The sequence below is a fragment of the Peromyscus leucopus genome, chromosome 8b (assembly GCF_004664715.2).
Source record: "Peromyscus leucopus breed LL Stock chromosome 8b, UCI_PerLeu_2.1, whole genome shotgun sequence".
Taxonomy (NCBI): Eukaryota; Metazoa; Chordata; class Mammalia; order Rodentia; family Cricetidae; genus Peromyscus; species Peromyscus leucopus.
The window spans coordinates 51,668,209-51,683,551 of record NC_051086.1 but is presented as its reverse complement, the minus strand read 5'-3'; the positions used below and the strand labels follow the sequence as shown (position 1 = coordinate 51,683,551).

Below are 15,343 nucleotides of genomic sequence, written 5' to 3'. Positions count from 1 at the left end.
GACCGCCACACTCTAGGGGTGTGTTCCTACTGGGTCTAAAGAAATACAAGTATTTTGTATCCTAGTAAAAAAATCTAGCCTGTGGTAAATGTCACCAGAAATCAGAAATCACTGGGTTTCTACACAGAAAAGGACTGTGAAGAGTCATGAAAACAGGCAACCGAACTGTACGCAGGCTATCCAGGTGTGGACTCACTAGCAACTGTGTGTGTCTGCGCGTGCACATGTGCATGATGGAAGCCTGCTAGACGTGGGCCAGCACCAGGAGAGGATCTGGAGTTGTCTGTGCCTGTGCCTTTAGGTCACAGCCTTAACTGTCACTGGGGCGGCCGAGAGATCCTGTAGCTTTTGTGGCTCTGAATGTATAACGCTTCCACACTCTTCACAGCACCTGACTAAGGGGACAGGTGTCTACATTTCTTAATCCAAGTATTCATAAAATGGGCAACTTCTGATAACGGCAGCCCTGCTCTAGGGAAAGATTTTAAAGTAATAAAAACATATGGATATATACAAACACACATATATGTGAGAGAACCATAGTAAACCTTAACTACAGAAGATTCAGGCCAAGCTTAACTAAAACATGAGCTCATTCTCACCATCCTTCCAAAGCTCAGCCACGAATCTGTCGGATGACTGGTGCAGGAGGGTGGCCACGTTGTCATTCAGAGGGTCCATGTTCTTCATCAGCCATTCATCTGCCTTATAGTCCACCTGTCCCACACCAAAGCCAAGTGGGATGAAATGGAGAACACAAAATCCAACACGACAATAATTACCACCTTAAGTCTTCATCAAAAACTCACTACTAAACAATCCCTAAACCAGACTGTCTCCATGGCCAGGTATCTATAATAATATATTTAAAAATGCCTTCACGTTCATCACCACCTTATTCCACAAAAAGTACTGGGATTAAAGGTGTGCACCACCATGCCCAGAGGTTCTTTCTCTCTTTTTGTGGGGTGTAAGTATGCCCATGTGGAACCCAGGTCCACTCACTCTCTATCTGACACTTTGAGCAGTCTCCCACTGATCCTATAGCATGCCGCTTCAGCTCACCTGGCTGGGCAGCGAACCCTAGGGACCCATTTCTCCACCACGCCTCCCAGCCCTGGGGTTACAGGTGCATTCCATCACGCCTGACTCTTACGTGGGTGCTGAAGATCTGAACTCGGGCCCCACGCTTGTGCAACCAGCGCTTTACCTGCTGCGCCCTCCCCACGGCCCGCCAGGCAGCACGTTAATCCAGCTGTTCGGCCTGAGGGCTCTCACCTTCCCTGCATAGTGGATAATGCAGAAGTCAGCTCTGTCTTTCAGCTGCCGTGGCTTCTGAAACTTGGAGTGGGAACCTTGCTCCTGAACCAGTTTTTCGACAAAAGTCTTATCGGTGGCTTTAGGGAACCAGCACTCTTCATCCAGGAGGGCCAGCACACCAGGAGGATTGGCCTGATAACGAAAGGCAGTAGGGACGACAAAGTTGACGTTGGCACCATGGGGGCGACAGCTTACTGCTAAAACCATTAGCTTGAGGAAGAGCTCTGAAAAAACCAATCTCTAGAGTGGAAAGTATGTCCAAGCCATAACCAACTAGTAATTCAAACATGATCATAAACTGCGATGATCCATGTAGAAATGGAGAAGTAACCGAATACGCCCTGAAATATGTACATTGTAAGTAAACTAATTACAGGTAGGTATTCCACAGAGGCATCAAATACAGCCGTCAGAAAGGAGCCGAGGGAGGAAAGTGAGTATTTTATGTCAACAGCTGTCCGGATGGATACACTGCAACACTCAAAACTAACCAGCTACCTCAGACGCTTTCCATGCTCAGCAGTTTCAGTTTTTGATTAAGTAATTAAGTGGTATCATTTCTTACTGGGAAAACACCTAAAGCTATTACTAAGTACAGCACCGTGTGGCTGTCTGAATGAAAATGTCCCCAGACTCTGGCATTTGAATTATCAGTCCCCGGGTAGTGGTGCTGTTCGGGGAGGCTTGGCCTTGTTGGAGGAAGCACTTGAGGTTTCAAAGTCATACACCATTCCAAGTTCACTCTCAAGCTGTTCTTGCTACCACAGTGGGACTCTTATCCCCCGGGAACCATAAGCCCAAATAAACTCTTCCTTTTTAAGTTGCCTTGTTCTATCACAGCCGCAGGAGAGTGACTGGTGAATTATGAGAGGTGACAACGTAAGTCACCAGTCACTCAGTCACTTTAAAAGGCCTTGGCAGATCCAGCGACAGAAAAGATATCGGCGGTAACATGCTGGGTGTGTGTGTGTGTGTGTGTGTGTGTGTGTGTGTGTGTGTGTGTGTGTCTGCTAATGGGGATGAGGATTTTAGCGGGGTGAGGTTATGAAAACGTAGAGTTGGTTGTGCTGGTCAGCCAGTGCTATGAGAGGGCACAAACCCACTGATTGAGCCTCAGCAGGTCGCCTGAAGTACGTGAATTCCATCTTAATAGACAGCAGCGCTCTACTTGGCAGTGCTTCTGGGCCACCATCTACTGCTGCAGCCCCAGCATGGCCAGCACAGAACTCACATTCTGCATCATCCTTATAAACAGGTACAAAACTTTAGAATCCATGTTTTCACGTATTTATCGGGTGAAGAGCCAGCTGTACATGCAAATACTATTTGAAAGGCGAGTAGTTTATAGTCAAGTACAAATAAAGCAAGGTGATGACAGACAGGCAGGCACAGGCACCAGCTGACTGGTCTATAAAGTGCATAGGACATGGGAATCCTTCTACAGTGAGACCCTTACAACAGGCTCCTTCTCAAAGAACTTTCAGGGTTTCTGATCAGTTCAAGAGGGCAAGAGTCCATATTACCCAAGACTGTTACCCCTGGAGGAGCCATGGTCATAGTGTCAGGCAGTGAGGGCTCCTGAGCCAGGATCATAGCGGCAAACAGTTAAGGTTACTGAGCCAGGATCACAAGGTGCGCACAGTTGGGGCTAGTGAGCCAGGATTCCGGGGCAGGCAGCTGGGGCTACTGTCGGGGTTCGGAGAAGCGAAGCACTACACCAATATTAAGGCCACAGAAGCATCCGTCTTTTACTATAATTTTCAATTTCCAATCCCCTTGAATGAAAACATCCCTAAATTCTTTTTTGTTTTAGATTTATCATTTGTTATGAGTCTGAGCACATGCATGCAGGTGCCCATGGGGGCCAGAAGAGGGCAGGGAGGAGGCAGAGAGGGGAGGGAAGTGGGAAGGGACTCCCCTCCTCCTGCTGGTGAGCGCCTAGGCATATCTAGTTACTGTGACCCTGCACCTACCCAGGCCAGTGCTTTCTAACATGCCACTTTCAATGTTGTTTACCCTCTGAGTTCTGTCAACAGATCTGCCCTAAAATATTCTCTCACTCCCTTCACAGCATCTGCTTCTGGGAAGACTGTGTCCCTGTCAGTCTGCTGAGGGTGACTGTCCTGTGTCCCTGTCGGTCTGCTGAGGGTGACTCTCCTGTTCACTGTCGGTCTGCTGTGGGTGACTCTCCTGTGTCCCTGTCGGGCTGCTGAGGGTGACTGTCCTGTTCACTGTCGGTCTGCTGAGGCTCTGACTTTTCTCGATCATGCACGGCCCATGCCAGGCAAAGCTGTGAGCTCCCTCTATGATCTGTTCTTTGGCCTCAAGCCTGGGACCTGGAGGAGCATTGCCATGCCCGAGGCTCTCCTGTGAGCAAGCCCCTAGCTCCCTCGCCCTGTGTTTCTAGGACACACTGAAGAGTCTTTAAATTCCTGTCCTCATCCAACAATAGTCATAGTAATACATCTGTAAAGATAACTGAACACATAAAGAGCAAACCCTTTCTGCTGACTTACTATTTGCTGTGAGCTAATCCATAAGACTGAAATGTCTCTGGAGAGGAACGCTACTCTAACTGGTGTTTCAAGGCACCTAGAAGCAGCTCCCCTCACGGCCAAGGTAATCCAAGACTTTCTGCGTTAATACACAGCTGTGGTGCTTGGAACGGTAAAATGATTTCTTTTGTGCCAGCCAAATAAAGTTTTCTGCCATAGTCCTTAAACTGAAATTTATAACGTGTTAGGTAGAACTACCACACTAATTGGGGTGACTGTTTCCTGGGCTCCTTTTCTTCCTGACAGCTGGACCATTCAAGGTCTACAGACGCTGAACCTTTACCACCTTTAAACACCTAGACTGGCGATAACCAAAGGCTGTGTGGCAAGAAAAGAGGCCAGGCGAGGCCTCTGAGCTGTAGCAGCAACACATTAGCTGTTGCTAAATGGGTAGGAAGGTCTGTGACGCGTGGACCCCACTGAGGAGGCTGTGGAGTGGACCCAACACCACAGAACAACAAAGTGATGTCACTGTTTAATCATGCTTACTTTTTCCCATGTTTTGGCCGATAACCAAATTAAAATAAGTGAAGTTAATACCTTACTGCTCCAAAGCTAACTGCCAGGCAGGAGAGACCCAAGTCAACGAGAACATAACAAAATAAATAAATAAATTCTGATGCTAAGACTGTCCTCAAACATGTATCTGCCAGAAGAATGCCCTGCCAGCATACTTCAGAAAACAAAAAACTGTCACAATAAAAAGTACTTACCAAAGGGCAAGCTTAAATTCAAATATTTAGAAACTGAATTTATGTGACACAACTTGTCCTCAGCTAAGCGTCCCTGTACTGTCCCTGCATTACCTAGGAGGGAAGCGTACCCAGTGGAGCCCTACACGTCCTTTGAGAGGCCCACACCTGCCACTACCAGATTGGTCTGAGGCCTGTGAGGACCACAGCACATCACCCAACACCAGGATAAGCGTGAACACAAGGACGGGGCGGCCAAAGCCACATGTAAGGAGACCTAAGCAAGGCCCTGACCGCAAGAACACTTGCTTAGACACAGACTGCGTTCCCACAGACTGTCATTTTCCTAGCCTGTCTCAGGTTATGCCAGAAGGGAATCAAAGGCCTTGCTCCAACAGAACCGGCAGCAGGCGGGCGGAAGCACTCACGGGTCTCTCGATGAGGTCGATGCAGGGCTGCAGGTCGAGGCCGAAGTCGATGAAGTTCCACTCGATGCCCTCGCGCTGGTACTCCTCCTGCTCCAGGATGAACATGGTGTGGTTGAACAGCTGCTGCAGCTTCTCGTTGGTGTAGTTGATGCACAGCTGCTCGAAGGAGTTCAGCTAAAGATGGCGTCATCGTCCAGTCATGGGAGGGAAGACAAGGAAACTTAGTCATCGGGTGACCCCAAAAGCTCATTCCAAACTATTTATGAGGCATCAACAATTCCACTTTTAAAGTTTGCTGTTCGTGATCCTGTTGAACGCTAATGCTACACTGAGGCCGGGCTCTCTCTCTCAGTCTGGCTCTCACTCTGTCTCCCCTCAGTTCTTACTAATGAATGATTAAGGACCAGAAATAAAAACATGAATGAAATAGAAGTGTGGGTGTGGGTGTGGGTGGGGGGTGGAGGGTTGGGGGTGTTGGGAAGATCAACACCACAGGGCCTTGAGACAGCCTGTGTGAGCTTGTGGGCCTGTGAGCTGAAGGGAGCCTCAGATAGCACTGACTGTGTCCCAGTCTCCTCTCCACTGATGCAGCAGACTCCACAGTGATGTCAAAGACGATTAAGAATCAACTAACGGCCAGGCGGTGGTGGCGTACGCCTTTAATCCCAGCACTCGGGAGGCAGAGGCAGGCGGATCTCTGTGAGTTCGAGGCCAGCCTGGTCTACAGACCGAGATTTAGGACAGGCACCAAAGCTACACGGAGAAACCCTGTCTTGAAAAAACCAAAAAGAAAAAAAAGAATCAGCTAATGAATTGTCACTGGGAGCACAGCCTGAGCTGGACATACAAACCTCCTCACTTTTCTATGAAGGTTCTCTGGGTGCCAGGTGCCTGACCTCAGCCAATATCCCACGTGACACTGCCCTGCTGTGTAGCTGAGTGTCTGAAGTGTATCTGAGCAGCCTTCATTCATTACTGCCATTGCCCTGATGCTGTGCCCCCTTGTCTTACTGTTCGGTTGAGTGGATAGATTAATTAAGACATGTCATTTTCATAATTTACCCATCCCGTAAGTACAACCCATATTCTAATTCCATGTTGTTCACACGAATAGACTGTACCCATAAATAACCTCTTTAGTTATAAAAAGTGACTTTAAATTAGAGGTTCAGTCAATCTCCATGGAATAGCATCCTGCAGCCCGGGATGGCGGTTCGCTGTTTAGAATAAGGACACACGGGGAGGGCACACTGCTTGTCTTCCAACACTGTGTATTACTAAGTCTCATAAAGACAAGCTACATTAATACTTGTCTAAGTGTTAGGTTTGTTCCTGTCCATATAAATGGATTTGCTTTGCCTCTGGGTTTATGACATGCTATTGTATTCAATTACATGCAATAGAGTCTAAAAATAATGAATATCTATATTTACACTACCAGCTATATTTTAAAGATATTTTTTTTAAAGATTTATTTACTTATTATGTATACAGTGTTCTGTTTGCATGTGTCCCTGCAGGCCAGAAGAGGGCACCAGATCTTGTTACAGATGGTTGGGAGCCACCATGTGGTTGCTGGGAATTGAACTCAGGACCTCTGGAAGAACAGCCAGTGTTCTTAACCTCTGAGCCATCTCTCCAGCCCAATTTTAAAGATTTTATTAAAATCTTTGTATCTGTGTATGTATGTGTGGCATGGGTGTGCAGGTGCTCACAGAGGCCAGAAGAGGGCCTCAGATCCCCTGGAGCTGGAGTTACAGGCAGCTGAATGCTGCCTGATGTGAGTGCTGAGAACTGAACCCCGGTCTTCTGGAAGAGCGGCAAGCATTGTTAACCACTGAACCACTTCTCCAGACCACAACTGTGTTTTAAAGTAATTCTGGTTGCAGTATTTGAGCCCAAGGTGTAAGCATGCACGCACTCTACCACTCAGGTAGATCCCCAAGTTGAGACCTGGTTGGGTTTTATTTTTTTATTTATCTTTTGGTAAGACTCTATGTAGCCCTGGCTATAGACCTTGAACTCAGAGATCCTCTGCCCCTGAGTACTGGAATTAAAGGTATGTGTACTAATACACTCAGCCTATATTTTTTATTATTTTTAAAAATTATTATTTTTTGTTTGTTTGTTTGTTTGTTTTTGAGGCCAGTTTTCTCTGTGTAGTACTGGCTGTCCTGGAACTCACACTGTAGACCAGACTGATCTCCAACTCACAGAGATCCACCTGCCTCTGCCTCCCAAGTGCTGGGATAAAAAGTGTGTGCTACCACGCCTGGTTTTAAAATTAATAATGCATGACACTAATTTTAGATGTACAAAGAGCTTCATTTCAGTCCAACTTGCACTTTCTACAATCAGCTGATCATTCATTTCTCATGACCCTTCTAGAAATAGTCTGTGCACTCATAAAGGTGCATAATCTAATTCTTTTCTCTTTTATTTTTATCAGTACATAAAACCACCTCATTTTTTATTTATTTGTATTTATTATATTCACTGTGAATATAATATTTTTAACTTTCAATGATATAAGCAAACATTAGAGAAAATTATTAGCAAGCAACACCAAATAGTAGACATGATCTGTTTGGTAAATGTGGTGCTGTCTTAGTCCTGTATGAGAGGTTTTAGCCCACTGTTCAGTAACAATATCCTGAAGACATAACTGTTACAGCCTACCAGATCTTAGGCCTCAGCACAGGGAGGAGATGGTCTCCAAATTTTTTAGACAGTTGACATACACTAAATCCCATTAATTGCAATTGCAAGAGCCAATCTCTAACATCCATTATACAACCCAGTGCCTCTAGGAAGAGCTTCCAAAGTAAGAAATTAAGGGATAATCTCTAGGTGAGAGGACCTGTATGCTTTCCAATAATGGCGCTCCTTTGGGAATGTGGCCTTTCTGATGAAATGCTACCTGGCCAACCCTAGAATGTAAATTCTTATTAAATCAACATAATTATACGTTTTAAAGTACAGCAATCAGAACAGTAAGCTTCATATGGGGATGGAATTTTGTTTTGGTTAGCCACTGTGTCTCTCATGATGCCCACCTAATCCTGAGAGGTGTGGTGTCTAGTGAATGAGCAACTCCACAGGGTTTTGTTGAGGTATCTCAGTTACAGGCACTCTGAAAGACGTGGTAGCTGTAAGTAGACTGGTACAATAGGAAACTCGGTACACTGACACATGGCATCCTGTTTTAGGAAGCTCAAGAGTTTAAAAGAAACTGAGTGGGAACATCCAGGTAAGAGGATGTGCATTGTCACTGATTATCTATTCTCCACAGCTCTACCAATCCGCCAACTATGGTATCCTTTCCAAAGGGTCTCAGATTCTTAAGAAATAAAGAGCTTCCTCTTTGGGCAAGTTTGAGAGCTATTTCTCAGGTTATTTACACGTCATTTGTACTAAGAACTCACACAGTAGTGTTGCAAACTGAATGGAGAAAGCTGCTTTCCACAGCGATCCAGTTTTTAGGAGGTTGGACAGCATTTTCAAACAGGACAGTTCAGTACCCAACGGTGGCCAAAGTGACACTCATATCACAGCAGCAACGATCTAAAAGTCACACCTTCTACATGGTCTGTCAGCGGTCGGCAGCCCACAGCTGTGGAGAGTCTCTGAAAACTCACAGCAGTGTGTGCCCAGAACCCTTTGCTGTGTTGGTGGTGTTTGGTCGATGATGCGGAATTAAAACCCATCATCACACTGTTTTCACAGGACACAGGCCATCATCTTGCCATGTACTCCTCTCAAATTGCTCTTCTTGGACCCACCGCATCTGGCCACCTTCACTCTGGTCCATCACCCTGGCCTCCTCAGGGTGGCTCTACTTTTACATCTCTGGCCCACTCTTCCTTTGGCCAACTCTGTCTAGACACAGCAGCTTTCCAGCGACTTCTAACCTTTGATAAATACAGAACCACGGGACTCTCCGCCCAGAAAGGAAGGCTTCCTGAGCTGGCGGCTTCTTGTCCTTCAGGGATATCTAACTGCAGAACACTCCCGCAGCAATCTCCAGGCCCCGGGTAGCGTGCTCAGCATTCCCACCGTGACCTCACACACACAACATGCCCATCACCACTCAGCTCTCCCCGAGCTTGCGGCCTCAAGGTGCCGCCCCAGCTCTCTGTCTCCAGCACTTTCACTCTGTGAACTGAGTGGTTATTTGCTGTCTGCTGTTCGGCTCTAATCAAAGAGCAAGGAATGGACCTGCTGATTACTGACTGCCTGGCACTAAACTGCACACATAAGCAAATCGTAACGTTTGTTAGGAGAGTAAACAAACAAACAAAAAAAGAGCAAAAGGGAGGGAGGTGAGGAATACCTCAAAAATTTCAAAACCAGCAATATCCAGGATTCCAATGAAAGACGCTCCCTGGCGTTTGGTCCTATCCAGCGCTTTATTGATGCGGTGAACGAGCCAGCGGAACAGCCGCTCATAGGTAGCCTTTGCCAACGCTTCCACTGCAAAGTCTGCCTGTAATTAGATAATATCAACCTTTATCCAGGAGGCGGTCTCAACAAAACATTGTAGCTGTAATATGGCATCCAATGCTACACAGAACCCAAACACTTCAAATGGCATTTACTGCTGAATTCTATCTCACTGTGACATACCAACAGAGGCATTAGCACACTCAAGGAGAACTGTGGCTAATTACTTTAGGGAATGGGCAAGGCCCTCCCCCTGGCTTTAGAGCCCGAGGCAACAGCATCTCCCATCAGCCTGGTTTCTTGTCAGTTGCCCCTGGGGGTGGGGAAGGGGGTGGGTGGGGATCACTTTCCAACCTTCTTTTTTTTTTTTTTTTTTGGTTTTTCGAGACAGGGTTTCTCTGTGTAGCTTTGCGCCTTTCCTGGAACTCACTTGGTAGCCTAGGCTGGCCTCGAACTCACAGAGATCCGCCTGGCTCTGTCTCCCGAGTGCTGGGATTAAAGGCGTGCGCCACCACTGCCCGGCCCCAACCTTCTTAATCAAAGCTATTAATGTCCTTAAAAATCAGCACAACTAAACAGGAAGTACGGTCCCTCTGTTCTTGCTGCTGTGCTACCCTGTAAGACTTTGACAGCCCAGTGGGAGCCTTGGTCTTGTTCGGCTGCTGTGGAACATCAGATCTCTCTATCAGATTATTTGTCGGCTAGGGGACAACTGGAGGTGACATTTCAAATTTACTTACAAAAATCAATCTAAAATTTCCTGGAAAAAAAAAAGTAAATAACTACAGAAAAAACAAACTCATTTAATGCCACGGTAGTTCCTTCCATGTGCTCTTGCTAACTCAGTTTGGCGCATGCCAAGCAGAAGGTTAAAGCCCACAGCTTATCATTCCACTGCACTTGGGAGAGCGGTCACCGCCCGACTCACCTGTTCTTTGGTCTGGGCTTTCTGCACGTAGTCTCGGCCGACCTTGATCCGGGGGGTGAGGATCGCCCGAGTGAACTCCATCACATTCATCCCAAGCAGATGGCAGAGTTTCTGGGCAACTGCAGTATAAAAGTCTCCTAAATGTTCCATTTCCACATGGTCTAATCATGGCATGTATGCAATGGAAAACTCTAGAAACTCTTGAAGTCTCTCTAGACAGTCTTGAAGTGTGACAAAGCTTTAAGTCTGGTGAAAAATGCTTTCTGTTCTTCTGGGTCAACAACACATCAGTGAGAGACAGCAAACCTTTGCTCTCCTGGCCTTGTAGAAGAGTGACCTTGTCTACCTATGGCTCACTCCAAGATCTTAAAGCCGAACTGTACTGTAGCATGTCTTACCTTAAATCCTAAATCACTGCACTAAGTTGGACATGCCTGGGTGTGAAGCACACGGTGGGTGGAGCCTTCTGCTGATCTAACTACATGACCAAATGACACACAAAAGGTCCTAGTTAGTGGTCAGAAGTTCAGCAATATGGCCCACAGCCTGGTCAAGGAATGGAGACCATGACCTAGGTATAGTGGCACACGCCTTTAATCCCAACACTCAAAAGCAGAGGCAAATGGATGTCTGGGAGTTTGAGGCCAGCCTGGTCTACATAGTGAGTTCCAGGACAGCCAGAGCTACACAGAGAAACCCTGTCTCAGAAATAAAACAAGTGATAGTGACCCTGATACAGGAGGCGAGTCAGTCCCTCAGGAGTCACATGGAAATAAACATTAATGAACCTCAAGTGGGTTACCAAAAAGGGCTTTGGGGGGGGGGGGTCTGTGTTCATGTGTGTGTATGTGCACATGTGCACATGCATGTGGAAGCTACCGGGCACTCTTGGATGCTGTTGCTCAGGTGGCCTCCACCTTACTTTTGAGATAGGCTCTCTCACTGGCTCAAAGCTTACTGATTATGCTAGGTTGACTGGCCCACTCCCTGGCCATAGTGCCCTGTGGATGCCCCCATGAAGGCCACTCCCTGGCCATAGTGCCCTGTGGATGCTCCCATGAAGGCCACTCCCTGGCCATAGTGCCCTGTGGATGCCCCCATGAAGGCCACTCCCTGGCCATAGTGCCCTGTGGATGTCCCCGTGAAGGCCACTCCCTGGCCATAGTGCCCTGTGGATGTCCCCGTGAAGGCCACTCCCTGGCCATAGTGCCCTGTGGATGTCCCCGTGAAGCCTCCTAGGCAACGGGTTCATTTTCCTCGGAAACAATCTGTCAGTGCCCAATACCTGCAACCACATCCTCTTGGTGTGCGAACTTGTATTCCTGACCAGTGTTTATTTAAATCCATTTTCCACATTTAGAAACAGAAAATCTTCACATCAGAAAATCTAGATTCCCAGTGAGTATGGCACATCCTGCATCCCTGTACTCAGGAGGCTAAGGCCGAAGGATGTAAGAGTCTGAAGCCAGCCTGAGGTACATAGTGAGACCCTGCCTCAAACCCCCAACCTAAAGGAAGCAGACAGAAACAGTGTCCCTCAGTTTACCTGTGTTTTCTGGCATGGAAGCTTGGTCGGTGTTTCTCTCCTTTTTGAAAGAGATGTTTCCAAACTGCAGCACGGAGGACACGACCTTGAGCATTGCTTTGTATTGATGAAGAGAAAACAGAAAAGCCCGTCAAAATGCAGCAGAGACACACCCCAACTTATCTGGTGCCAAAAACTGGCCCCACGTGACTTTCCGTAATTCTTCGGGGTTTCATAAAACAGAGGACGTTCTCATTAGCTTCCCAGTTACTTTCTAATTTGGGTTACTTATAGCAAATTCCCAGGAGTTCTAGCAGTGTAGACGTACAGAGGATCTCTTCGTGGGAGAAACCCATAATGTGCATCGCTTCCATGGTCTCCTGAAAGTTATCCTTGTCCTGCTGACCAGGGATGGGGATATAGCCATTGGAGAGGAATCTGTAGTTATTAAAACCTTCGAGGAGTAAGTCAGCTAAAAGGAAATATAACAGGACAAAATGTAATTCACACTCATCGACAGACTGAAATACTCTACTATGGGCATCGAGAACTAGGAGAATGGGCTTGCCATCAACCCATCTCTGGCACACTTTTCCTTGTTAATTCATGTGTGTAAACAAACAGTTTTCCAGTAGTTGTTTCAATGAAGGAAAAAAAAAAGATGTGAACATGTAAACACACCTGCAATCTATTTTTGGCATTAGTGACTTGTACAATATTCTATTTGAAACTGCATGACTGAGAAACAAGTACAATTTCCAGATTTAAAAATTTTCACCATCATTTGAACGAAAGCTTTGAAATACTTTTTTTTTTTTTTTTTATTTTTTTTATTTTTTTTTTTTATTTTAAGTAAATTGAAAGCTTTGAAATTCTTATTCTGTATTTTTATCTTAGCAGGTACCTGGTTCTCTTGCTTTTCTGCAGAGAATTCCCTTGGATTATTCCTTTCCCCAATTCTTAACTATATCACATTGAACTTTTTATATTTTTATTAATTGTTTTTCATTTATTTTACATACCAACCAGTTTCCCCTCCCTCCTCTCTTCTCGTTCATTCCCTCCCCCCACCTCCTGTCTACCCCCTCCCCCATCCACTCTTCCCCATTCAGAAAGGGGCAGGCCTCCCATGGGAGTCACAAAGCATGTCATATCACATTAAGGCAGGACCAAGTTCCCCCCCCCCTGCATCAGGGCTGGGTGAGGCACCCCTGCATGGGGAACAGGTTCCAAAAAGCCAGCTCATGTGCCAGGGACAGGTTCGGATCCCAGTGCTAGGGGCCCCACAACCAGACCAAGCTAACAACTGTCATCCACACTCAACTTCTATAGGAACTGTTTGCTTCCCCCACACCTTTCAACACTTAGGAAATCTTCTGATTAATTCCAACTGCGGAGTCATTGCTTGTCCGAAAATGGAAGCCTCAGAAGTTCTTTCTTTAAAATGTATCATCTTGAGCGTTTGTCTCTTTAGCAATTCTGTGTGTGGCAGAGTTTTTACCCCTACAAGTTTCCCTACTCAGTTTTTAGTTCCATGTGTTGACAGTATTTTCTTACTAGGTGAGAAAAGTCTATTGCATCATGCATCTACGCAAAGCTATGTAATATATATAGTAACTGCAGAAACATTGAACCTAGGACTCAAAGAACAAAAAGTTGTACATCTTCTCTCTTCTTAGTGTTTTTGAGTCAGCAAAATTCTTGCCTTAGCTAGACAGGGTCTCACTGTGTAGCCCTGGCTGGCCTGAAGCTCACTATGTAGACAAGGCTGGCCTCAGTTGTACAGAGGTCTATCTGCCTCTGCCTCCTGAGTGCTGAGTTTAGACCACACTTGGCTTTAAATGGTTTTATTTTCAAGAATTTTACATCCTACTCTTCCAGCCCTAAGCTTCCAGTCCTTGTGAGTCACACCAATATACAAGCACCTCACTTCTCACTCATTCTAGTGCAAATACAGTCTGTATTTAGTTGTAAATTAGTGAATAAAAGCTTTATTCTACATTTTATTAAGTAACCCCTGCCCCCATTTTCCACTGTATATGTTGGAACAGAATCATAAAAGATGGTTTTTAATTTAAGACAGGGTCTCTTTATGTATCCCTGGCTATCCTGAACTCTCTATGTAGACCAGGCTGACCTTGAACTCACAGAGATCTGCCGGCTTCTGCCTTCCAACTACTGGAATTAAGGGTGTGTGTCGGCATATCCAACTCTAAATTATTTACAGAACATTTCCAAAGCCAACACAGCAAAACTCCCACAGCTGCCCTTCAGTGCAACAGTCAGAAGCTGACTGAGTGCAGGGGAGTGGGGACCCCGTTACTCACATTTCAGGTGCTCCCCCGCTCCAGATAGCAGCTGGTAAAAGATATGAAACGTACGTTCATCTTTAGCTTGACGAACAGCACGAGACTTTTCCAGAAGGTCTGAGCAGAGAAGGTTAAGGATTTAGTTACTAAGAGGGGGTCCTTCTACAGTGTCTACACACAACTTTCTTTCTTGGCTATATATCAACTTTGTTACAGCGAACCAATCAATCTGTATGAGACAAAAAAAAAAGCAGCTTATGATTCTTATTAATTTTCAGACTCACTGAAAAGATTGCAGGTGTTTCCTTTAACCCCACTGTTATTGCACCCACCACGCAGTCCTGTGGGTTGTGTTAAAAGAGCACAGCCTAGGAAGTGAAGGCAGCTACTAAACATGAACGGTAGTTGCTATGTAACACCGGACTATCACAGGCTTACAAGTAAGGAACAGGCGCAGAGAGAAGAGCCGGAGAGAGAGTTAATGACACGGAATGTGTTCCTTCCCTCACTGCTGTGGCTCACAGTGAGCATCCATCACGGTGGGGAAGCCATGGCGGCAGGTGCATGAAGCCCGTGGTCGGTCGTACTGCATCCACAGTCAGGAAGGACAGATGGGTGCCTGTCCTCGGCTTGTTTCCCCCTTTGTATTAGATCCAGGACCTCTGCCCATGGATGGTACCGCCTACATGTAAAGTGGGTTCTCTCACTTTAGCTCAGCAGAGACAATCCCTCATAGGCCTGCCCAGACAGTGTCTATGGTAATTCTAAATCTCCTTTAGCTGACAATCAAGATTAACCATCACAGTGCGACCTAAAACATGTGCCTGGCCACTCTGCTCCTGTGACACCCCCCTTGGTTAAAAACCTGGCCCTCCATCTTTGCACACGGAGTTCTTCTCCCAAGTGCTTTGGCATGCAGCTATGATCAGATGACATCATTGCTACACTGACCACTGGGTTTTTGTTCCCTGCACTGAAGTGTGAGAGACCATTGCCTAAAGCACGAAGCTATCCACCTGCCTGGGTTTCCTAGAGCAGAACGCCGTGGAAGCAGCACCCAAATTTCAGACAAAGGACACCCATCTGTGAATGCAGGGCTCAGTGTAAGACTTGCTGGGCTCTCTGTACAGTGCTTAGACGCTG

At 46.3% G+C, this 15,343-nt stretch overlaps 1 protein-coding gene across 9 annotated transcripts in view; it reads right to left on the bottom strand.

Moving 5' to 3' along the window:
• Myh10 (myosin heavy chain 10) overlaps nucleotides 1–15,343 on the bottom strand; it is a 167,021-nt gene that overhangs the window by 46,223 nt on the left and 105,455 nt on the right. For all 9 annotated transcript variants that reach the window (XM_028869400.2, XM_028869395.2, XM_028869397.2 and 6 more), the window contains 8 exons: nucleotides 14,219–14,317; nucleotides 12,220–12,363; nucleotides 11,913–12,008; nucleotides 10,367–10,485; nucleotides 9,329–9,481; nucleotides 4,996–5,169; nucleotides 1,279–1,452; nucleotides 603–717 (listed from right to left, as the gene is read on the bottom strand). In XM_028869400.2, coding sequence (XP_028725233.1) covers nucleotides 603–717; nucleotides 1,279–1,452; nucleotides 4,996–5,169; nucleotides 9,329–9,481; nucleotides 10,367–10,485; nucleotides 11,913–12,008; nucleotides 12,220–12,363; nucleotides 14,219–14,317 — 1,074 coding nt within the window. The remainder of the gene's footprint in view (nucleotides 1–602; nucleotides 718–1,278; nucleotides 1,453–4,995; nucleotides 5,170–9,328; nucleotides 9,482–10,366; nucleotides 10,486–11,912; nucleotides 12,009–12,219; nucleotides 12,364–14,218; nucleotides 14,318–15,343) is intronic.